Source organism: Jaculus jaculus, chromosome 3 (genome assembly GCF_020740685.1).
Source record: "Jaculus jaculus isolate mJacJac1 chromosome 3, mJacJac1.mat.Y.cur, whole genome shotgun sequence".
Taxonomy (NCBI): domain Eukaryota; kingdom Metazoa; phylum Chordata; class Mammalia; order Rodentia; family Dipodidae; genus Jaculus; species Jaculus jaculus.
This window is the reverse complement of record NC_059104.1, coordinates 93,699,949-93,724,474: the sequence shown is the minus strand read 5'-3', so window position 1 is coordinate 93,724,474 and position 24,526 is coordinate 93,699,949. Positions and strand designations below refer to the sequence as shown.

The 24,526-nt window shown below is 38.4% G+C and overlaps 1 protein-coding gene across 4 annotated transcripts in view; it reads left to right on the top strand.

Moving 5' to 3' along the window:
- The window catches only part of Arhgef12 (Rho guanine nucleotide exchange factor 12), a 180,587-nt gene that overhangs the window by 98,621 nt on the left and 57,440 nt on the right, over positions 1–24,526 (top strand). For 3 of the 4 annotated variants that reach the window (XM_045146300.1, XM_045146299.1, XM_045146303.1), the window contains 8 exons: positions 5,873–5,971; positions 7,325–7,374; positions 11,969–12,026; positions 15,918–16,096; positions 17,849–17,926; positions 18,107–18,226; positions 20,569–20,709; positions 23,400–23,474. In XM_045146300.1, coding sequence (XP_045002235.1) covers positions 5,873–5,971; positions 7,325–7,374; positions 11,969–12,026; positions 15,918–16,096; positions 17,849–17,926; positions 18,107–18,226; positions 20,569–20,709; positions 23,400–23,474 — 800 coding nt within the window. The remainder of the gene's footprint in view (positions 1–5,872; positions 5,972–7,324; positions 7,375–11,968; positions 12,027–15,917; positions 16,097–17,848; positions 17,927–18,106; positions 18,227–20,568; positions 20,710–23,399; positions 23,475–24,526) is intronic. The other variant, XM_045146302.1, reaches the window with a different exon arrangement.

Here is a 24,526-nt window from a genome sequence, read left to right as displayed (position 1 = left end):
ATTAAAAAATGGGGGCAGTCTCTTGGGCCTGCCTCAAAAAAAAATGTAGGCAGGTTGTGGTAGTGCACACCTGTAATCCCAGCCCTCTGGAAGGTGGCTGCTGCTACATAGTGACCCTTGAGAGCCTGCCTCAAAATGAGAGTTACACAAAACAACAGAAAAAAAACATAAATCGGAATTGATCCTCTTCAGGATCATTTGCATCAATGATAGTAGTATATTAGCATCAAAGTATTTATATTTAACTTTTGAAAGTGACCTGGCTAGATGAGTCTTATATTTCTGAGTGGAATCATCTAAGAAAATGTGCTTAATCATAAAATAAAATTATTTTGAACACTTAGTATTTGTCAGGCACCAAACTAATTATATACATGATAGTCTGGTGAAATCTGCAAATTTAGCAACCATAGCAAACTCCCTAATTGGGGTCCTGTTCCCTCATCTACAAGCATCTGAAAACAAGTGTATTTAAGAAACTCCATGGTTTATTACAATAGCCACTGGTATCAGCTCTTTTAAGGTGGGTATAAGAACTGGGAAGGGTGGATATTATAAGAAAATGAGTATATTTGGTGGTGTAATTGTGTCTGCTTTTTAAAAAAAATTTATTTACTTATGAGAGAGAGAGAAAATAAATGAATGGGTGTGCCAGGGCCTCTAGCCACTGCAAATGAACTTCATATGCATGTACTACCATGTGCATCTGATGGCTTACATGGGTTATGGAGAGTTGAACCTGGGCCTTTAGGCTTCCCAGGCTAGCACCTTAACCACTAAGCTGTCTCTCCAGCCCTGCCTTGGCTTTTGATTTTAATTTTGTTCATTTGTTAGAGAGAGAGAGAGAGAGAAAGAGAAATAGAGAAAGTGGATATGCCAGGGCCTCCGGTGACTGAAAATGAACTCCAAACACATGTGCCATGCTATGCATCTGGCTTACGTGGGTCCTGGGGACTCAAACCTGGGACCTTTGGCTTTGCAGTCAAATGCCCTAACTGCTAAGCCGTCTCTCCAGCCCTAGTTTTTATTTTTTTTTAAATATTTTTTTGTTCATTTTTTATTTATTTATTTGAGAGCGACAGACACAGAGAGAAAGACAGGTAGAGGGAGAGAGAGAGAATGGGCGCGCCAGGGCTTCCAGCCACTGCAAACGAATTCCAGACGCGTGCGCCCCCTTGTGCATCTGGCTAACGTGGGACCTGGGCAACCGAGCCTCGAACTGGGGTCCTTAGGCTTCACAGGCAAGCACTTAACCGCTAAGCCATCTCTCCAGCCCCTAGTTTTTATTTTAAAATCACAATACCTGTTTAGAAATTTCAAGTAATTGTTAGGAAGGTCATGAGATATTTTGTGTTGTTTTAAAAAAGCAAGTAGGGAGCCGGGTGTGATGGCACACACCTTTAATCCCAGCACTCAGGAGGCAGAGGTAGGAGGATCGCTGTGAGTTCAAGGCCACCCTGAGACTATGAAGTACATTTCAGGTCAGCCTGAGCTAGAGTGAGACCCTACCTTGGGGAAAAAAACCAAAAAAAACAAGCATGGGTTTTAGAATGTTTTTTTAAAATGATGATTTGAACTGTTTTGAGGCTCTTTAATTTTGTTTATTTTATTTAGTATAGATTTATAAAAAATGCTTTTTTACTTGATTTTCTACCTTCCTTATTCCATCCTGATTACTTGAAAGAACTAACACTGAGCAGCTAAATAAAAAAAGCTAAAAACAGCTACATTGGACTAGTCTGGCCTCAACTCACAGCAGTGCTCCTGTCTCAGCTTTCTAAGATGAGACCTGGCATTACAAATACGATTCATCAAAGCTGGCTTGCTTTATTTTGTGGCTTTTAAAAAACATGTCATTTATTTATTTGAGAGAGAGAGAGGAAAGAGAGGCAGATAGAGAATAGGCTTGCCAGAGCCTCTAGCCACATCACACAAACTCCATATGCATGTATCACCATGTACTGGGGAATCTAACCTGGGTCCTTAGGGTTCACAAGCAAGTGCCTTAGCTGCTAAACCGTCTCTCCTGTTCGTTTTGTGGCTAAAAAAGTTTCTGGTATTCCCTCCCACCAAGAAAAAACCTGACTGCTGTCCTCATAATGGATAAACCACAACCCCACAGGAAATACCTGCAACCCCAGTGAAGAGTGTCCCCAGTGGACTGGGGTCAGGGACAAGGGAAAAGAGAGTACCAGCATGTGATGTATCCATACAAAATATGTCAGTAGTAATAAAGAGAAAAAAACCTGAGTTTGGGTCTTGTTGGCCTTGGATTTACCCAACCTCCTACCTCAACTTCCTAAATGTTGGGATTATAGGCATGCACTACCACATCCAGCCTAAGGTTCAATGGTGATGGGTTTTCTTCTGCCTACATTACAATTTCGTGTTTTATATGAGTGATGTATTTTGAAAACAGATACTGTTTGATACTTAGTAGTTTCTAGAATATGTCCTATATGTTGGAAACAAATTTTATTAAAGCATAACATATAAAAAATAAGTTATAATGGTGGTACAGTGGTGCATGCCTTTAATCCCAGCACTTGGGAGGCAGAGGTAGGAGGATTGCCATGAATTCAAGGCCACCCTGAGGTCAGCCTGGGCTAGAGTGAGACCCTACCTCAACCCCCCAATAAGTTCTAATCATGTTAAGTATATACTTTGAAGAGTGTTCACAAATGGATACCCGATGTAATCATTAGCTTAATTAAGAGGCGGATCTTACTGGAAAGTTGCTTCACTTTTCTTTGTGGTCATTCCCACTCTTCTCCTAGGTAACCATTACTCTGCTTTGTGTTGCTATAGTTTTTTTGTTCTTCATTGGAATCATATTGCATGTACCTTTTTGTATTCGGTGTGATTTTCTTAATTCATCCATGCTTTTTGTAGTATACATGCTCTTTTTTACGTTTCTACCGAGCTAGTATTTCATTTTATGAATATACCGCAGTTTACCCATTCTTCTGATAATGGACATTTGAGTTTTCAGTTTTGGGCTCCTTATGAATGAGCAGAACTATTTTGAACATTTGTGCGTAGTTTTCTGCAGACATGGTTTTCATTTCCCTTGGGAATACAATTGCTGGTTCATATGTAAATATAGCTTACTTTTGTTAGAAATTTTCAAACTTTTTTGCAAAAGTTTTTACACTCCCACTAACACTGTTGGGAGAATTCTAGTTATTCCGCATCTTACCAACACTTAGCATGATCTCTCTCTTCACTTTTAGCCATTCTTTTTTTTTTTTTTTCCTTGAGGTAGGGTCTCACTCTGGCCCAGGCTGACCTGGAATTAACTATGTAGTTTCAAGCTGGCCTCCAATTCACAGTGATCCTCCTATCTCTGCGAGTGTTGGAACTAAAGGCGTGTGCCACCACACCTGGCCACTTCTAGCCTTTCTTAATTGGTATATACTAGTTTCGTTGTGTTCTTAACTCACACTTTATGATCATTGCAAGCACCATTTGGGCACTGGTGCATCTTTGCTATATGTTCCTTTAACTTACGCTGCTGTTTTTTTTTTGAGCTAGGGTCTCATTCTAGCCCAGGCTGACCTGGAATTTACTATGTAGTTTCAGGGTGGTCTTGAATCCCCAGCAATCCTCCTACCTCTGGCTCCCTAGTGCTCGGATTAAAAGTGTGCACCACCACACCTGGCTGCTTATACTTCTTTTAAAATTTGTTTTCCATTATTAATTAATTATAGAGTTAAGGTTAAAAAATACAATCTGGGGATGGAGATATTGCTCAGTGGTAAGGTGCTTGCCTGCAGAACCTAATGACCCAGGTTCAATTCCCCAGTACCCATGTGAAGCCAGATGCACAAGTGGCACATACATCTAGTGTTCATTTGCAGTGGCTGGAGGCCATAGCGCACCCATTTTCTCCCTCCCCCCCACTTGCAAATGAATTAAATTTTAACAAAAAACAATATAGCCAGGCATGGTGGTATATCTCTAATCCTAGCACTTGGGAGGTGGGTAGATGTTGGAAGATTACTGTGAGTTTGAGGACAGCCTGAGACTACATAGTGAATTCCAGGTCAGCCTGGGCTAGAGTGAGACCCTACCTTGAAAAAACAAACAACCAAAAAATAACCCAAAAAAACCCCAGCAAGCTAGGCATCGTGGTGCATGCCTTTAATCCTAGCACTTGGGAGGGAGAGGTAGGAGGATCGCCGTGAGTTCAAGGCCACCCCGAGATTATATAGTGAATTCCAGGTCAGCCTGGACCAGACCTTACCTCGGAAAACAACAACAACAAAAAGCAACAAAAATACATTCTGGATACAGATATTTTCCTAGCTATTTCAATAATATCTATATTATACATATTCTTCTGGTGTGTTGCTTGCCTTTTCTTGTTCTTACCAGCTTGTAAGTTTTTCCTTTGGTGTCTGGTACATTTTACATCTGAGAGACTTGTGCCTATCCTAAGGTCTTGTAGCGTATTCCCTTATCTTCTGAAAAAGTTTAGTTTTTATGTTTAGGTCCTTGGTGTGTGTGTAGCTCAAATACTTATGCATGCTAGAAAACACTTTACCACTGAGCTGCATCCTCAGCCCTTGTGATCTGTTTGAAGTTCATTTTTATGTAGAGTATGAGTTCAAAGTTCATGTTTCCTATGTGTGGATTCAGCTACTCCAATCTTTTTGCCATAGTATGCTTACATATTCATCCCATGTCATTATCATCAAGAGATGTAATAATAAGAGTATGTAATCAATATGTAATCTTTCATCTTAGCCGTTATACATCAGACATTTTTGTTGTTGTTTGTTTTTTCTTTTCAAGGTAGGGTCTCACTGTAGCCCAGGCTGACCTGGAATTCACTGTGTAGTCTCAAGGTGGCCTTGACCTCATGGTGATCATCCTACCTCTGTTTTCCAAGTGCTGGGATTAAAGGTGTGTACCACCACGCCTGGCAGGTTTATTTTCTAAAATGCTTGTGGCTTTTTAAATAGTTTGTTGTCAGAAACTTTTATTTGCTAATTATTGTCATCTTTTGTTATTTAACGTGTTATAATATGGCTTTTGGTATGAAATGCTTGCTTTTGTAAAGTTGAAAGCATGCATTCATTCAGTCTGGCTAGCAAGAGCTTCTGTCTTCTTGTCTGAGCTATAATAACTCAGAATTCATGAGGGCTCAACTCAGTTATGTTCTTCCTTGGTTGGGTTTCTCTCACCTTGCCTGAACAGTTTGCAGTTACTATTTAATTAGAAGAAAAACAAACTCTCCCTTAGGACTCAGGTAAATACATGAAGAATGAAAGAATTGGTTGCACTTTTCAGTTTGCACTTCTGCTTTTCTCTCCTGTTTGTTTTTTCTGTGACCTTGTTTTGTTTGTTTGCTTTTTCCTCTTCCCACTCTTTCTCTTACCTTTTGGAAGAATAACTACAGGGATTCTGCATATACCTCTCATTGTCCTCCCCCCCCCCATAAGATTGGCTTTTTCTAGAATTTTCCATAGCATTTTTCTAGCATAATATTCCATAGTGCCTGGTTTTCTGAGGTTATTTCTGAGGCATTTAGCACACAGAGCAGTAGGGGAGAAACTTACATTACAAATAAATACCATATATGTGAATGAGCTTTCCTTCTACTTGTCTTTATCTATGAAAATCCATTGTTTCCCATTTGCTGTAACTGTTACTCTCGAAGCATTTCTGCTCTCTCTCTCCAGTAGAAACCAGTATTTGTGGTTCTTTGTGATGTTCTTGTCTTTGTTTGTTTATGGGATTAAATGGTCTTTGACATATAAGCTACCATATATTTCTCTGGATAGAAAACAGTTCATTAATATATAATCACTGTATTTCAATCTGTTTTGTTTTCTCCTTTTTTCTTTATTCTGTGGTTCTTCTTCAGGTCTTGTTCAGCGCTGTGTGATCATCCAGAAAGATGACAATGGATTTGGGCTGACAGTCAGTGGAGACAATCCCGTCTTCGTACAGTCTGTCAAAGAAGGCAAGACAATTTATAAAAATGTTTTATTGCTTGGGAGCAAGTAGAATAAATGTAGTGAAACTTAAATAATACCTGTTGTCCAGAATAGAAATAATCAATACAGATGCAGACCATATGGGCTGTTTGCCTAGATTTTGGTGGTAGAGTTCTAGAAATGAACTTACCCTAGTAAGCTTCTTCACAGAAAGAAAACAGTTCATGGTTTAGAAACCATGTAACTCCTTGGTCATATTATATTATTATATGTCTTCATGTAGAAAAGCTTCTAGAATTTTATTTCTTTGTAGAACCAGTGATATTTTAATCAGATGGAAACAGGCATATTTAAGGTGATACAGTCATAAAGTCTAGTAATATTTTAATAGTGATAGATTAAAGAGATTATGATAATAGACTTGCAAGTGCCAAATTTTGCTATTGCCATATATTGAAGTCTTTTATTTAGGGTGCTATAATTTCAGGTAGGTATTATTTATAGGTGATATCACTTTATAGGTGATACTAAGCCTTTTTTATATTTTTTCATATTTTCTTTTTTATAATATTTTATTGAGAGAGGGAGAGAGAGAAATAGGAAGAGAAAGCTAGAGAATGGGCATGCCAGGGCCTCCAGCTAGTGCATACAAACTCCAGACACATGTTTGTACATCTGGCTTATGTGGGTACTAAGGAATCAAACCTGGATCCTTAGGCTTTATAGGCAAGTGCCTTAACTGTTAATCTGTCTCTCCAGCCTCTGTGTATGTATGTATGTGTTTGTATTTTTCATTCATATATATATATATATATATATATATATATATATATATATATATATATATATATATAATTTTTTTGGGGGTAGGATTTCACTCTAGCCCAGGCTGACCTAGAATTTACTATGTTGTCTCAAGATGGCTTTGTACTAAAGTCCCAAGTGCTAGGGTTAAAGGCATGCGCCACCATACTTGGCCACTTTTTTATATTTTGATTTACTTATTTGAAGCAGAGAGAGAGAATGAATGGGCACCCTAAGGCCTCTAGCCACTGCAAACAAACTCTAGATGCATGTGCCATGTAGTACATTTCTTTACCTGAGTACTGGGGAATTGAACCTGGTTCATTAGGCATTGCAGGTAAGCTCCTTAACCGCTGAGCCATCACTCCAGTGTCCTATGTCTTAAATTAAAAAAAAAAAAAAATCATAAAACAACTGAGACTCATAGAAGTAGTGAGTAGCAGAAGCAGGACTTAAACCCAAATCTGTCATACATTACAGTGCATGTTTTAACTGTTTTGTTACACTGGTTCTCTTTAAAGAAGATTGTCAGTGGATGAATCAAATTACATGTCAAGCATTCATTTCTCACACAGATGGAGCAGCCATGCGGGCTGGTGTACAGACAGGTGATCGAATCATCAAGGTAAAGAAAATGTATTATGGAACTCGTGGTATGATTAAAAAAGAACATATATTAGCCGTACTCCCTTTTTTCACTTGTGCTTTTATAAAAAGCTCATTATATGTGGATCACTTGACTGTAAAAACTTACTTGTTTTAAAATTAATATTAACCCTTACTTAAAAGCATAATATAATAAAAGACTTAAGTAACTGCAGTCATGTTTGCTCCTGGATAGGAATAATAACACATTTGTAAAGATATTTCTATCCAAGTTAATCTGTAAGTGAGAAAATGCTCAGCAAAATAGGATGGTGGTGGTATAATTACTAGGCAAGCTGAACGTTCTCACAGATGAACTTTATAAAGGTAAGACTAGCTGAAGAGCGCTTGGGTTGTTACTCAGTGGTTGTAATGCCTAGCATGCCTGAGACCCTGAGTTTTGTCTTTATTGCATGAGAAAAACAACAAACAAAACCAAAAAGGAACTACCAAGAGGGGGAAAAGTGTCTTATATATGAAAAAAGATGTTACAAATTAATTTTAAGGATGTGACTAGTCTAAGAATAGACTTGCTGGGGGCTGGAGAGATGGCTTAACAGTTAAGGCAGTTGCCTACGAAGCCTAAGGACCCATGTTCGACTCTCCAGATCCCACATTAGCCAGATAAAGATGAGGCAAGCACAAGGTAGCCCATGCCCCCTCTACACGCAAGCGTCTGGAGTTTGATGGCAGTGACTGAGGCCCTGGTACATCAATTCTCTCTCTAAAATATAATGTAAAAAAAAAAAAAAGAATAGATTTGTTGGTACAACACAGTGCAGTCCAGGAACAGGTCTTATAAATTGTCTTTATTTATTGAGATAGTCTTGTGTAACCCAGACTGCCCTTGAATTTCTGATCCTCTTGTCTTCCTCTCTCAGTGCTGGAATTACAAGCTTATGCCACCATACCTGGTTTATGTGATGATGGAATTGAATCCAGGGCTTCATGCATACTAGGCAAGCCCTTTACTAACTGAGCTACAACCCAAACCCAGGCCTTTGAATTCTGATCAGTAAAGACAGTATGGATTTGCTAGTAATTTCTCTTTTTAAGCAGTTTACTAATTTGGCCATCTTAAAACAATTATTATATAGGAAAGGAGAATATGAACATATTTTATGAAATTATTTTGAAAAAAATTTGAATTTTTTTGTTTATTTTTAGTTATTTGAGAGCGACAGACAGAGAAAAAGAGGCAGGGAGAGAGAGAAAATGAATATTTTTTAAAATAAAATATTTTTTTAATTTTTTTAATTTTTTGCTAGCATTTTCCATGATTATAAAAAAAATCCCAGGTTAATTCCCCCCCCCCCACACACACTTTCTCCTTTGAAATTCCATTCTCCATCATATTACCTCCCCATAACAATCATTGTACTTACATATATACAATATCAACCTATTAAGTACCCTCCTCCCTTCCTTTCTTTTCCCTTTATGTCTCCATTTTAACTTACTGGCCTCTGCTACTAAGTATTTTCAAGAATGAATACTTTTTATACAGCATGGTATCCTCAGTTGTACAGAGCACTTTCAAATTAGTAAGAAAAGCTGGGTGTGAAATGGCACACCCATAATCTCAATAGGAAAAGAGATGGGAGGATCTCCTGCAAGTTCCAGGCAAACTTGGACTGCATAACAAGTTCCAGGATTGCACTGGAAAGAAACTGTTTCAAAATTCAGCAGCAAAAATCAAATTAATAAATTACTCAGAATAATCCTGATAGAAAATTTAGCTAAGGAGTTTGTTAGACAATTCTCAAAATGTAATTGAAGTGATTAACTTATTAAGGAGCATTATGTCCAATGTCGCTGGTAACAAAAAGGCAGATTTATAACATGTGAAAAATATATTTAGTTGTCACGGACTTTAAAGATTGATTATGCATATTTCTCATAGCATGGACATGGTAAATGCTGCCTTTATAACTTAGAGCATCAGGTTAAATCTGTTTGGATAGAAATTTGTGAATACATGTTAAAAACCTTTGACTGACTAGATTGCTTTTAGGAACTTACCTAAAGAAATAAATGTGCAAATGCAAACTGAAGTTAGTTATGACATCACAATGATTTTTTGTTTGTTTGTTTGTTTTTGTTTTTTGAGGTAGGGTCTTACTCTGGCCCAGACTGACCTGGAATTCACTGTGTAGTCTCAGTGGCCTCAATCTCACAGTGATCCTCTTACCTCTGCCTCCCGAGTGCTGGGATTAAAGGCGTGCGTCACACCCAACTTCACAATGAAAATTTATTTTAAAAATCTAAACATGCATAAACGGATAATTGGAAAGCAAGCTGTAAGCTGGGTGTGGTGGTGAATGCCTGTAATCCCAGTACTTGTATGGATGAGGCAGGACATTAGAGTCCGTGTTTAACTGAGCTCCATAATGAGACTCTCCAACAACAATGATAATTAGGAAGAATGAACTAACTCTGTGAACTCCTATGTTGAAAAATTGACAGTATGTCTTTCTGTGGCGTTTTCATGCTAGAAAACTGTGTAAGACAGAAATGTTATAGTTAACAGTAACATCTTTGGGAGAGCTGATGAGTATACTTCTGTTTTATATTTTATTTTTATTTATTTGAGAGAAAGAGGCAGATATAGAGAGAATGGACACATGAGAGCCTCTACCCACCGCACACAACTCCAGACACGTGCGCCACTTTGTGCATCTGGCTTATGTGGGTTATAAACTTTTCAGCCAAGCCCCTTGACTGCTGAGCCCTCTCTCCAGCTCCTTACTTCTGTTTTATACACTGATACATTTGAACTTTAAATTGGTATTACTTACATCATAGAAAAAATCAAAATAAATTCATGTTTGATATTTGACCTTAATTTGTTTCATTTAGTGGAGACTGTAGGTAACCTACTTATATTAATTTTCTTTGAAGTGGTTAGGTCATATTTGGAAAACCTTAAGTAAATTGAGTATGACTATGGAAATCACAATTTTCTTTTTTGGGGGATAGGGTCACTGTAGATCAGGCTGACCTGAAGTTCACTATGTAGTCTCAGAGTGGCCTCAAACTCACAGCCATCCTCCTGCCTCTCTCCTCCCAAATGCTGGGATTAAAGGCACACATCACCATACCCAGCTTAAATCACTACTTCTTCTTCTTCTTTTTTTATTTTTATTTATTTTTTATTTGCTTGCTCTAGCCCAAGCAAACCTGGAATTCACTATGTAAACTCAGGGTAGTCTTGAACTTGTGGCGATCCTCCTACCTGTGCCCCCCCCCCAAGTGCTGGGATTAAAGGCATGTACCACCACACCCAGCTCTAAGTCACTATTTTTTAGTTATAATTTTCTCTCTGTCGTTGTGTGTGTATGTGTTGTGTATATATGCATGTTTGTATGCATGTGTGATTGAGTATGTACGTGTGTGTGTGTAGGTCAGAGGTCAGTGTCGGCTGTCCTCCTCTGTTGTTCTGTACCTTATTTTGAGACAAGGTCACTTGCTGAATTCTAACTTGCTGATGGGCTAGTTAAGCTATGCAGTGAGCCCAGGATACTTCTGTCCTTACTTCCCCAGTCCTAGGATTTGGGCATGTGCCATCATGTGCAACATTGTATGTCGGTTCTGAGGATCTGAACTCAGGCCCCCATGCTTGTGTGGCATGCGCTTCACCCACTGAGTCATCTCCTCAGCCCCTTTCATTGTAATTTTGTCAAAATTATTCCACTGGTAATTAAAAGCAAACAGTGGGTTTTTTCTCTTATTTCTTGGTTCTTTAAAAATATTTTATTTATTTGCAAATAGAGAGAAAGAGAATGGGCATGCCAAGGCCTCTTGTCACTGCAAGTGAACAACAGACACATTTGTGTGCCACTTTGTGCATTTGGCTTTATATGGGCCCTGGGGATCAAAGTCCATAGCAGCAAGCTTTGCAAGCAAGTGCCTTTAACTGCTGAGCCATCTCTCCAGCCTTTATGTCTAGATTTCTGAAATAGGTCTCAGAATGGAGCTCAGGCTGTCCTTAGACTCATGATATTCTGCCTCTACCTCCTTAGTCCTGGGATTACAGGTGCGTAGCATCTCAGTGCCTGGCTCCAAAGACATCTGTTTTTGTTTGTTTTTGTAAGACTAGGACTCACTTATCTTAGGCTGGCCTCAAATTCAGTATGTAGCTGAGAGTGACCTTGAACTCTGGATCCTCCTGCCTCTGCCACATGAGTGGAAGGATTGCACCAAACCTGGTTTATGTGGTGCTGAAGATCAAACCTATGACTTTGTGTATGGTAGGCAAGCATTCTACCAGTTGAGCTAGAGCTCTAGCCCCGAAGATAGCTTTTTAAATTGTAATAGTCTTTCACTGTGAGATGTTTATATTTTTTAATATTTTAAAATTTGTCATGGGGATTAACTTGGAGTTTCCTTGAAATGTTTTGTATTCAAGTTCATGTTACTGAAAAGGTAATAGTGGTAACAGTGATTTTTTAACCAGATGTATAAATTCTTTAATGTAATTGTTCATTATAGTTGTTATATGTCAATTCCTGAGGTCATTTTATCTGTTGTTTCAATAAGATGATTGATAAAATGCTTTTTTCACTTTCCTGCAGGTGAACGGAACTCTGGTGACTCATTCGAACCATTTGGAGGTGGTGAAGCTAATCAAATGTAGGTGAATGTTATTTTCAGTTTTGTTTTCCTAAACCTTTAATGCAGGAAGCATCAAATATTTTCCATAATAAGCCAAGCAGCATGTATTTTAGGTTTTGTGGGCCATGTAGTTTGCTATTGGTCTCTCATTGTGGCGCAAAAGTAGTCATAGGCCATATGTAAATGAATATGTATAGGTTCCAATAAAACTATTTCTCCAAATAGTCTGTAGTTTAGATGTCATACTTTGGTTGAAGTTTGCCAACCCTTGTATTTAGAAAGGTATAAATCTATAAGAATGTCTAATTTTTGGCCCACTGGTAGCAGGAATGACCATGCATATGTTTATTTTGCATTACATTGTAGCAAAACCTTTTCATTTACAAAAAGTCCATGATAGAGAGCTGAAATTTACAATTTTGTGCTATGCCACATTCATAGCTATCAAAGGCTGTGGTTAGTTCTGAAAGGTTAAAACTCTTAATATACTATACTAGGGGCTTGGTGGTACACACCTTTAATCCCAGCACTTGGGAGGCAGAGAAGGATTGCTGAGAGTTCGAGGCTATCCTGACACTACATAGTGAATTCCAGGTCAGCCTGGGCTAGAGACCTTACCTTGAAAAACCAAAAAAGAAAAAGACTCTTAATGTACTAATAATTATTTTTCCAACTCAGTGTAGTTGATTGATTATAATATCCTTGTCATTCTTTTTTTTTTTAAAGTATTTATTTATTTGGGGGGGGGCACATAGAAACAATGCTACTGCAAAAGAACTTCAGATACATGCACCACCTTGTGCATCTGCTTCTGTGGGTACTGGAGTCCCTAGGCTTAGTAGGCAAGTGCCTTAGCTCCTAAGCCATTTCTCCAGGCTTCCTTGTCATTCTTGGTAATATTAAGTACATTTATTTGAAAGATACACATGGGTCACTTGAGGAGGGAGGAGGTTGAGAAACAAGACACAATGTTCAGATGAACTGAAGTGGAACTTTTAGCAATTGTATAGCAGAGTCACTTTCCCCCAAATATGTTAGCAATTCAATAATCCAGGAACATCTCTTAGAAAACTTCTGGGATAAGGATTTTTAAAAAATGTTTGTTTGTTTGTTTGAGAGATGGAGCTAGAGTGAATATGGCAGGCAAGGCCTCCTGCCACCACAGATGAATTCCAGCCAAATGTGCCATTTTATGCATCTGACTTTGCATGGGCACTCCCAGTCCCAGGTTTGTAAGCAAGTGGCTTTAACCACTGAGCAATTTCTCCAGCCCTGGGCTAAGAATTTTTGATCTTCAACTTTGAGTTTGTAGCCCACCTGAATTTAGCTTTTTATGTTAGAATCTCAGACCAATATAGCTGAATATCCTCTTGGCAGTACAAGGTCAAAAGTGGGTAGTGCTTCTGTATGTTGTCGATGAGGCATGGACAGGCCAGGTGCCAGACACTTGTAGCACCTCAGTTTTTCTGTCATTACTGGCATTGCGCAGTGGCCTTATAAGCTTTGCTTACAGGTGGCCATGGGATTGGGTATTTAGGATCTAAGAGTTGGGTGAAGTTACACTCCTGGCTCCAGTTTCACTTTGTTACTTTTCAGGCCCACGTGCTTTCTAAGAGATTATACATGGCTATATAGATGTATGGATAAGTTTTATTTAATTATATGTTCTGCATATGAGTGTATAGGTGCACCAGGGTCTTTTGCCTCTGCAAAGAATGCTCAAATGCTTGCTTGTACCACTTTTTGTATCTGGCTTTCATATAAGTGCTAGGGAATTAAACCTGAGCCATCATGCTTTGTAAGCCATCCTTCAATCCCAGATTTTGTATTTTTTTTTATTGTGTCATATTTTTTGTATGCATAAATACAATTACCAGTATAGCATAAATAGAGAAAATCATGAGAGTCTGTCTCACCACCTAAACATATTTTTTTCTCTGTTCTAGACTGTTTTGGGTGTTAGGTATTTGTTACTGTATCTTTAAAAAAAAAAAAGTTGCTGGCACGGTTTCATCTACCTTTAATAATCCCAGCTCTTGAGAGCAGGAGTAGAAGTAGCACTGTGAGCTTGAGGCCAACCTGGGCTACAGAGTGAGTTCCAAGTCAGCCTGGGCTAGAGTGAGACCCTTCCTCAAAAAACAGAGGAAACTGAATGCAGTATAAAAAATAACTTGTGGTCTTCTGTATTGGATTGTTTCATAGTAAATAGACTGTAAACGCAGACATGTTTATGGCCAAGCACAATCACTTAATTATTTTTCTTTTTATTGAGTAGACAGAATCTGTAGAGTAAATTCAGTAAACTGAATTCTTGTTTGTAAGGCAGCTTATTGCTCTGTAGGCCAGGCTGGCCTGGTATTTGCTTTGTAGCCCAGACTGGCCTTGAAATTTTGACAATCCTCCTGTCTTAACCTCTTGAGTGCCTGACCCTCTTGCCTCCACCACCATAGTGTTGACATTACAGGTATGTGCCACTATACCTGGCTCTGTTTGTTTGCTTGTTTGTTTCAGGGTAGTGTCCACTTTAGCCCAGGCTGACATGGAACTCAATATGTAGTCTCAGGCTGTCCTTGAACTTATTGCAATCTTCCTACCACCTGAGTGCTGAGCTTAAAGGTGTGTACCACCATGCCTGGCCTGACACTTAATGGCTTCCTTATTACTTAGGTTAAATAGTACTGAGTTCTTTTGCCTTTTCAGCAGAGTACCAACATTCTGATAGTCGCTTTGATAATAGTTCTTACCTTTAGCTTATTTTTAAGATGCAGTGATCAAAATTAGATTCTATACTTGAATAAATTTGAGCAGTGATCAAAATTAGATTCTATACTTGAATAAATTTCATTACTTATCTTTTTGCTTAAAGTTTTTTGTGTGTACACATGTGTGCACGTGTACTTATGCTTGTGAGTGTCAGAGCCTCTTGCCTCTGTGCAAATGGACACCAGATACTTGTACTACTTTTTACATCCAGCTTATATGGGTGGCTTGGGAGTTGCACCTGGGCCAGCAGGCTTTGCAAGCAAGCACCTTTAACCCCTGAGCCATCTTTCCAGCCCAAGACTACTTATCTAATGAGATTACAGTGTATGCTTTTTTATGTTCAACATAAATATGACGGCTTATGTTAAGTATATGTTTGATGATTATCACAAAGTATGAAAAGCAAGATTCTTTAGCTTTCTAGGTTGTTTTGTTGTTCTGTCCAATATAAAGTTAAATCCAAGGGCTAGGGTATAGACCAGTACTAGAGCACTTGCCTAACACTTGCAAGGTCCTGATTTCCATCTCCAGCAATTAATGTAGCAGTATATTATCCAGTAGATGGAGCATAGATGAAAACTCAGACATAACATACTCTGAGTATCCAAAATACATATAAACAGCATGCCTAAGTTCTATGTAGTACACTTACGATAGCACTCTGACATCTGACTTTCTATAATTTCTATGTCAAACATAGTAAAAGTGACTTTATATCTGAGAACCTTAGAACATCAAGAGGGAAGAAAAGAAATGGAAAGCTATTAGAGGCAAGCACATGGGCAGGTCAGATAGCATAGATGATATTTTGACAGAGTTGTAAACCTGAAAAGTCTTAAGAAGTCCACTTGCTGATGTAGTGGCTGGTGCCTATGATACCAGCACTTGGGAGGCTGCAGCAAGATGATCACAAGCTTAAAGCCTTCCTGGACTACTTCATGAGAGTCTTTCAACATAAAAAAAATAACACATGCATATATACTTATTAAAAGGCTGTGGATTTAGTTCATTGGGCAAGTGCATTAGGCCTTAAGTTCAATCCCCAGCACTGTATATAAATAAATAAATAAGAAATAACTTTGTTTTCAAATTTCTTGACGGTGTTACTTGCCTTCTCTTTCTTTTTTCTCATCTCTCCAATCTAAGCTGGTTCCTATGTAGCTCTCACTGTTCAGGGACGCCCACCTGGGTCGCCCCAGATTCCACTTGCTGATTCTGAAGTAGAGCCATCAGTCATTGGACATATGTCTCCCATCATGACCTCCCCTCATTCACCTGGAGCATCTGGGAATATGGAGAGAATAACTAGTCCTGTGCTCGTTGGGGTAAGACTAGAAAATGTTCTAGTAAACATTCTACCTTTGTTTTATATTAAGAGTTTTAATTTTTTTTGGTTCATTTTTTATTTATTTATTTGAGAGCGACAGACATAGAGAGAAAGACAGATAGAGGGATAGAGAGAGAATGGGCGCGCCAGGGCTTCCAGCCACTGCAAACGAACTCCAGATGCGTGCGCCCCCTTGTGCATCTGGCTAACGTGGGACCTGGGAAACTGAGCCTCGAACCGGGGTCCTTAGGCTTCACAGGCAAGCACTTAACCGCTAAGCCATCTCTCCAGCCCAAGAGTTTTAATTTTTTAAATTGATAAATTTCCATTCAAGATAGTCACTGGTTAGTATACATATTTCATAATTATTTGAAGTGATTACAGAGGTTTTTTGGGGCAGAATTATATACAAAACTGTGCCATCTACACCTGTGTTCAAAGTCCTTAACCATTTTAGAATGTATGCTCTAAGAGGGCAAAGGTTTTTTGTTTTTTGTTTTCTTTACTGTTGTATCCTTAGTGCCTGATACACTGCTTGACAGATAAGAGTTGCATAATACATCTTTGTTGGCTGTGGTCAAATTAAAAGTAACCATAAAACAAGAGGAATTTTTTTTTTTTTTTTCTTTTTTGAGGTAGGGTCTCACTCTGGCCCAGGCTGACCTGGAATTCACTAGGAAATTTCAGGGTGGCCTCGAACTCGCAACGATCCTCCTACCTCTGCCTCCCGAGTGCTGGGATTAAAGGAGTGTGCCACCACACCCAGCTCAAACAAAAGTAGTATGTAACTATTATGAGGGAGAAATACTAAATTCTGTGACACTTCAAAGGAGGAAGCAAGCACACACAGTTGTTTCGAGGATGACCTTAATGGAAAGATTTATTTGAATTGAGCATTCTAAAATAGGTAATATTAAGTGGAACCATGGAGAGGAAAGTGAAGTAAAGGAAGTAGAATAAATAGGTGAAGAGCCAAGAAAGCACCAGTATTTTCAGAAAGTAGCAGAACACTCTGGGGAGCTGGTAGCTGTTAAGGAAATGCTTGAGAGAGATGAACTTGAAAAAAGTAGATTATCTATGTGTTTTTCATAGCGGCTGAGCAGGTTTAAATGCAATTAGACAAATAATATGAACCCATTAAACATGGTTGTAAGCAAGAGAGTGGCATGTTTGTAACAGGATCATGGGGAGTCTAAATTGTTATTGTGAGACAAGAAATGAGTTGGGAATTGCCTCATATTTCATGGAGGAAAAGCTGACAATTCAAACCAATCATGGGGATTGATAGAAGTGCTGTAAAAGAGACTGGGCGTGGTGACACAGGCCCTTAATCCCAGCATGCAGGAGGCAGAGGTAGGAAGATTGCTATGAGTTCAAGGCCATCCTGAGACTACATAGTGAATTCCAGGTCAGCCTGGGCTAGAGTGAGACCCTACCTCAAAAACTGACAAACAAGCAAACAAAAAAAGGTGCTATAAGAGAGAGAAATACAAGATATTTGTACTTAAGTCATTCCAGTTCTTAAGCTAATGTCAGTGTTTAATGTACTCTAACTCAGTTTAGTAAAAGTGAAATGAAAGAGCAGAAATGTCCTGGTAACTTAACGTATTGTGCTTGAAACCTATCTTCATAACTGCCAAGAATATAGAAAATCCTAAATGACAGTGATGGTGGAACTGAGGTAGAACACTGTCTTTTTTCTATTTTATCTTTACTTTCCTTGTTATGATGGTATATTTTTGACCTTTAGGAGGAAAACAACGTGGTCCATAACCAGAAAGTGGAAATTTTGAGAAAAATGTTACAGAAAGAACAGGAGCGGCTACAGGTACTAAATTAGCAATAAGGCTGTCTACAGAGCAGTAAAAATGTGAATGGACATAGCTGTGCTGGTGTTTGTAGAATTGTAATCAGTGCCATCAACTATTTAACTGATTAATAATGGACTTTTTCTCTATTTTCCTAACATAAGTAATTAATTCTTAAAATATTTTTTATAACTTTTCAGTTATTGCAGGAAGATTACAACCGAACACCTGCTCAAAGATTGCTAAAAGACATCCAAGAGGCCAAGAAACACATTCCTCAGCTTCAAGAGCAGTTATCCAAAGCCACAGGCTCTGCTCAGGTAGCATCACTACTAAAAGTGCTACCCAACTTTTTGTAGAAAAATTTTCTTCTGGGAATGTGTTAGAGAATGTTGCAGTTGCCTTTTCAAAGTGATTTTTTTCTAGCACAGACCAACAGGATATCCTGTGTAGGGTATTACAGAAGTAGTGAGTAACAAAAATAAATGTGGGCTTCTGATTACTTGCTTGCTTCTATTGCATTTCTTTGTTCCATAGTTTTAAAAAAGAATGCTTTTAAATTGATGAGACAAACTACAAAAATGTATGTAGTTAAATATAGTTGCATTTTTGTGGTTCATTCAATCATCTTAAAACTGAATGTCAGTCTGATACATTTTTTTAAAGGATACAATTTTTTTTTAACAGAATGCAGGAAATTATGGGTAATTTTGGGATAAGCATTGCTTTAGTTTGTGCAGACCTCTGAGATTAGGAAAATTTTACATATTTATGGAAGTGTGGAGAGATTGAGCAATTTATTAGAAGGCATGTAGCTTAAAAGTGTTAGAACCAGCCGGGCATGGTGGTGCACACCTTTAATCCCGACACTTTGGAGGCAGAGGTAGGAGGATCCCTGTGAGTTCTGAGACTACATAGTGAATTCCAGGTCAGCCTAGGCTACAGCGAGACCCTACCTCGAACTAAAAAAGGGGGGGATGCCATTTAGAACTGGAATTCAAGGCCAGACATAAGGTTTACACACTTGTAATCCCAGCACTTAGACGGTGAGGCAGGTGGAGTGCAAGTTAGAGCAACATAATGAGATCTTGACTCAAAAATAGAGAAAAACAACTTAAATCCAAACCCAGTATGAGGATATAAAAGCTTACTTGATTTCTTCATTTTCTTCCTACCTCTCTTCACTACTTCCGTCCTTCTCTAACATCCCTCCCTTCTTCTTTTTCTTTCCTTTCTCCCTTTCCTTTTTCTTATCCTTCCTCTCCTCTTCTCCCTTATGATGCCTTTTCCTCTTCTTCCTTTCCTTTTTTGAAATAGGGTCTCAGTATTATAACCCAGGCTGCCTTCAAACTTGTAATCCTCCTGCATCAGCTTTCCAAGTGCAGGGATTACGAGTGTGCACTATGAAACCAATCCATATTCACAATTATTTTTCTGAGGCAGGGCCTTACTAGGTAGTGCTAGCTGGTCTCAAACTTGTCTCTGTCACCCAGGGTGATCTTGAGCTCATAGCAGTTCTCCTGTTTCAGCTTCCTAAGTTCAGTAATCACAGACTTCGCATTCATATTCTTAAGGAGATACACACACACACAGAGAGAGAGATAGACAGATAGACAGATAGATAGATTTCAAGGTAGGGTTTCACTCTAGCCCAGGCTGACATTAAGACTATGGGGTTTTTGTTTTGTTTTGCTTTGCTTTTGTTGTTGTTGTTGTTGTTTTTCAATGTAGGGTCTCACTGTAGCCCAGGCTGACCTATAATTCACTATGGAGTCTCAGGGTGGCCTCAAACTCATGGCAGTCCTCCTACCTCTGTCTCCTGAGTGCTGGGATTAAAGAAGTGCACCACCGCCTGGCAAGACTATGTTTTTATTTTAAAATCAATTTCAGTAGAATTTGATACATGGGTATAAACTATGAAGATAATAATGCCACTAGAAAAATAGCTCAGCATTCATATGTCAAGCAGAAATTCTATAATATTCATATTTAAGATGTACAAAGTTTCTTATATTTCATTTCAAAAAAATTGACAATTTGCCTATGTAGTTACTTACTTTACTTTTTGTTTGCACATTTAAACTGTATGAAGGCTGAGGATTTACTACTCTTAAGTGGAAACCACACATGCATAGAACTGAAAGAATTCTTTGAGATCATCTATCTTAATTTGTTCATTTCAAATAACTATCATGTTGTATTTGGGAAAACCATGGCCTAAGCTGATAAAGGACATTGGCAGTCACAATGTGCATAACTTCCTGGATTAGTGTACTTTTCATTACACTTCTTTTTTTTCTCATTTTGAGTGTTAGCCTTTAGTAGTGTTGACAGATTGATATGTTGTTATTGAGCAGAAACATTATTCTCCTGTAGGAATAATGGGGCCTCATCTAAAAGCATGCAGTAGTTTAGCTATAGATATGCCCTAGAATTGGACATTGATTGAAACAGAAGCATTGACAAGCAGTAACTTGAAGTTATTGTCAGTCATCTTTACTAATCAGGAGATACTATAGAATATTAAGCAGTTTTGATCATATCACCAGCCAACCTTTACAGACTCCATGTAGAAGGTATTGCCACTTTGTTTCTTTATGCAGTCAATAATGAGTTTTGTATATGTGTGTGTTGTGTGTTGTGATTATTTAATCTGTTATAGGATGGAGCTGTAATTACACCCTCCAGGCCTTTAGGTGACACTCTACCAGTCAGTGAGGCAGAAACAGATCCTGGAGATGGACTGGGCAGGACTGACTGGAGCAGTGGAGATGCTTCTCGGCCAAGTAGTGACAATGCAGATGTAAGCACTGTTTCTAACTCAGCATCTTTTTGTATTCTTCCTTACAGCCTCATTAAGTGATGAAAATTTAGAAGAATCCATTCGTTTTGGTTTTTATTTATTTGAGAGAGAAAGAGGGAGAGAGAGAGAGAGAGAAAGAATATGAATGGGTATGCCAGCCAGTGCAAGTGACCTCAGACACATGTTCCACCATGTGCATCTAGCTTATGTGGGTACTGGGGAATTGAACCTGGGTCCTTTGGCTTTGCAGGCAAGTGCTTTAATTACTAAGCCATCTTTGCAACCCTTAATTTTTTTTTTTTTCCCCGAGGTTGGGTCTTATTCTAGCTCAGGCTGACCTGGAATTCACTATGGAGTCTCAGGCTGGCCTCGAACTCAGAGCATTCCTCTTACCTCTGCCTCCCAAGTGCTGGGATTAAAGGCGTGCACCACCACGCCTTGCCTTATTTTTAGATTTGGATGAAGGGTCTCGCTTTGGCCAGGCTGACCTAGAATTCACTATGTAGTCTCAGGGTGTTCTTGAACTTGTGACAATCCTTCTCCCTCTTCCTTCTAAATGCTGGAATTAAAGGCATATGCCACCATGCCTGGCTAGAAGTATTATTTTAATTTAAGATATTAATATAGTAATTTGATGAACAGAAATTGTAGACACAGTTGTATATGAGCTTTTAATTCCAGTATTCAGTTTTTTCCACAGATACTCATTGCCAAGTGTTTCCTTTGCAGGGATGGAATTTCCCAGCAGGCATCTTGTTTGTGGGGAAAGAAACTAATAATGCCAGTGCTTCACTGCCAGTGCTTTTTTACTGAAATAAGAGGCCAACTGTTGATATCTTTAAGAGCAAGTTAATATTCCATTTGTGGTCAGAGTGACTCAGTCTTGAATCATGAGGCACTTTGCCATTACTAAGAGGAACAACTTTCATCCTGTTAGACTTCAGTTAATAGTCCAGGTTTAGTAACAGTTCTTTTTTGATTAACACAGAGACTACAAGATGAGCCTGGGTATTTGTTAAGAAAATGATAATAAAATGTGTTGAGTATAATGTAAAACCATAGTTATATGAATAGTAAAAGCTAAGTGCAGTATTACTTATGCAGCAGTACTTTGTAAGTAGTATGCAATTACAGGAATAAAGACTTAAAAATAGGTTTCCTTCTTTAAAGGCCATGAGGGATGTAGTCCGAGTCAGTGTTTTTGTAATTGTGGGCCATAAAATCAAGTTAGTAGGTTCTGGCTAGTATTTCTTTTTTAAAAGCCTACATAGGAAATTTGGAGGCTTTGTATGCAGAAGAGGTTATATCTTTTAACTTTATCATATATACGCATATACAAATGCAGGTGAACAATGCAGTGTTGAAAGTTATGGTTAAAAAAAAAGTCAGGCATGGTGGCACATGCCTTTAATCCCAGCACTCGGGAGACAGAGGTAGGAGGATCGCTGTGAGTTTGAGGCCAGTCTGAGGTTATGGAAGAATTCCAGGTCAGCCTTGGCTAGAGCGCACCTTACCTCGAAAAACCAAAAAAAAAAAAAAAAAAAAAAAAAAGCTATGATCCAAGCCATTGTTAAGGCCACCTTTTGAGGCTTAGCACAATGCTTCAGTTCCTCATGCAAGGAAAATCTGAGAACATATTTTTAGCAAGATGGTGATAGGAGTTTCATGATTGGGTTAAAATTTTCAATGGAAAATTTCTGTTTTTCTTTTCTTTTTTTTTTTTTTTTTTTTTGGTTTTTTGAAATAGGGTCTCACTCTAGCCCAGGCTGACCTGGAATTCACTATGGAGTCTCACAGCAAAATTTCATTTTTGACTCAAGGAAAACAATTATAATATCTAAAGTATATCAGGTGTACATATCATAAACTGATCAATGGTTTACATTTCTTAGATAACTCTCAAAGCAGCTTTATGAAGTATTGTTACTGTCACTTTATAAGAAAAATCTGAGGTTAAGGATAATTCACTGATTTGTAAAATTACCCAGACTGAAAATGCTCTAGCTCCATAGCGCTAGCACTCAAAATATAAAGAGTGACACTAGGCGTGAAAGCACAGAACATTTTAGAAGAGCCTAGGGCTTGCGCTTATACATACATACTACATACTACATACATACATACATACTACATACATATATTAATATACATAGATATATATGTACGTGTGTGTGTGAGAGAGAGTGTGTGTGTGTGTGTGTATGTATATGTATAGTGTGAGTCCCAACATTCCTGAGTTTCTGCTCCCCTATGGGACTGGGGTTACAGGAGCATATGACCACACAGCGTGAGTATGCGTGTGTGTGTGTGTGTGTGTGAGTGTGTGTGTGTGTGTGTGTGTGTAGTGTTTTTAACTCCTAAATTTTAATGTGAGTCATAGGTTCTATTATGAGGAAACATAGGATTTTATTTTGGCATAACAAATTTGACTTATGTCATATACCTAGTTAGACTAATTTAGCAAGAAAGTTTCCCCTAGGTTTAGGTAAACTGTATTGTTCATCAATATGAAATGGAAAATTTGGCAGAATAAGTGGCTTACTAAAGTAGTTTTAAATACAGGTAACAAATTTGAAACTCTCCTTCCCCTACACTTTGTTTTTCTTTATCTTCTTTGGAGAGCCTATTGAAATGAGTGAAAGATATATGTGTGTGCATAGATTTTTTTTTTTTTAATTTGTTTTCATTAGAGTCCTAAGAGTAGCCTGAAAGAGAGGATTTATCCAGAGGAATCCCCTGAGAAAAGTGAAGCAATCCAGGACACTGTGAGTATGAATTCTAGGCAATGAGTATTGCTTTTACTTGTTTTTCCCTACTTGTTCCTTTGCTTATTGATGGTGGGGAGTGAATATCAAGTAACTGAGGTGCTGGGCAATGCTTTACTACTGAGCTACATCCTTGTTACTCTTGTTTATGTTTAAGATAAAATAAATAGGGCTGGAGAGCAGTTAAGGCTCTTGCCTATGAAGCCTAAGGACTCAGGTTTGATTTCCCAAGTAAGCCAGATGCACATGGTAGCACATGTGTCTGGAGTTGGTTTGCAGTGGTTAGAGGCTCTGGCACACCAATCCCCCCCCCCAAATAAATAAATAAATAAAAATAAAAATTTTTTAAAAGCAAAAAATTAAGATATGATAGACTTGATGTCTTTAGAAGAAAATTACTAAACTTACTAAAATAACTTAGTAGACTTGAATAAATAGAAAGGTACATCATAGTATTATTGTTAGGTTCTTGGCATTATTTTTTGTTTATATATGTGTGTGTGTGTGTGTGTGTGTGTGTATGTATATGTGTGTGTGTGTGTGTATACACACACACACACACGTACACTTGGACAGTAAACATTTTTTTTTTATTTGAGAGCAAAAGACAGAGTGAAAAAGAGGCAGAGAGAGAGAGAATGGCCATGCCAGGGCCTCCAGGCCACTGCAAACAAACTCCAAATGCATGTGCTCCCTTGTGCATCTGGCTAACGTGGGTCCTGGGGAATCAAGCTTTGAACCGGTGTCCTTAGGCTTCACAGACAAGTGCTTAATAACTAAGCCATCGCTCCAGCCCCAACAGTAAGCATTTTTGCCCACTTATCCATTTCCTCTGCCTTTGAAACACTTGATTGTCATGCCTGGAGGCCACTGCTGGTACCTAGACAGTGGTGGAGGATAGGGGTGTTGTTTACATTCCTGTAATGCACAGGACAACCCTGCAACACATAATTGTTTGACTTAGAATGTCATCAGTGACAAAATTGAGAAACGCTCAATGAGAAAAATAGTCCCCTGTCAGCTTCCAATTATATATAGTGAATGGAAATCTT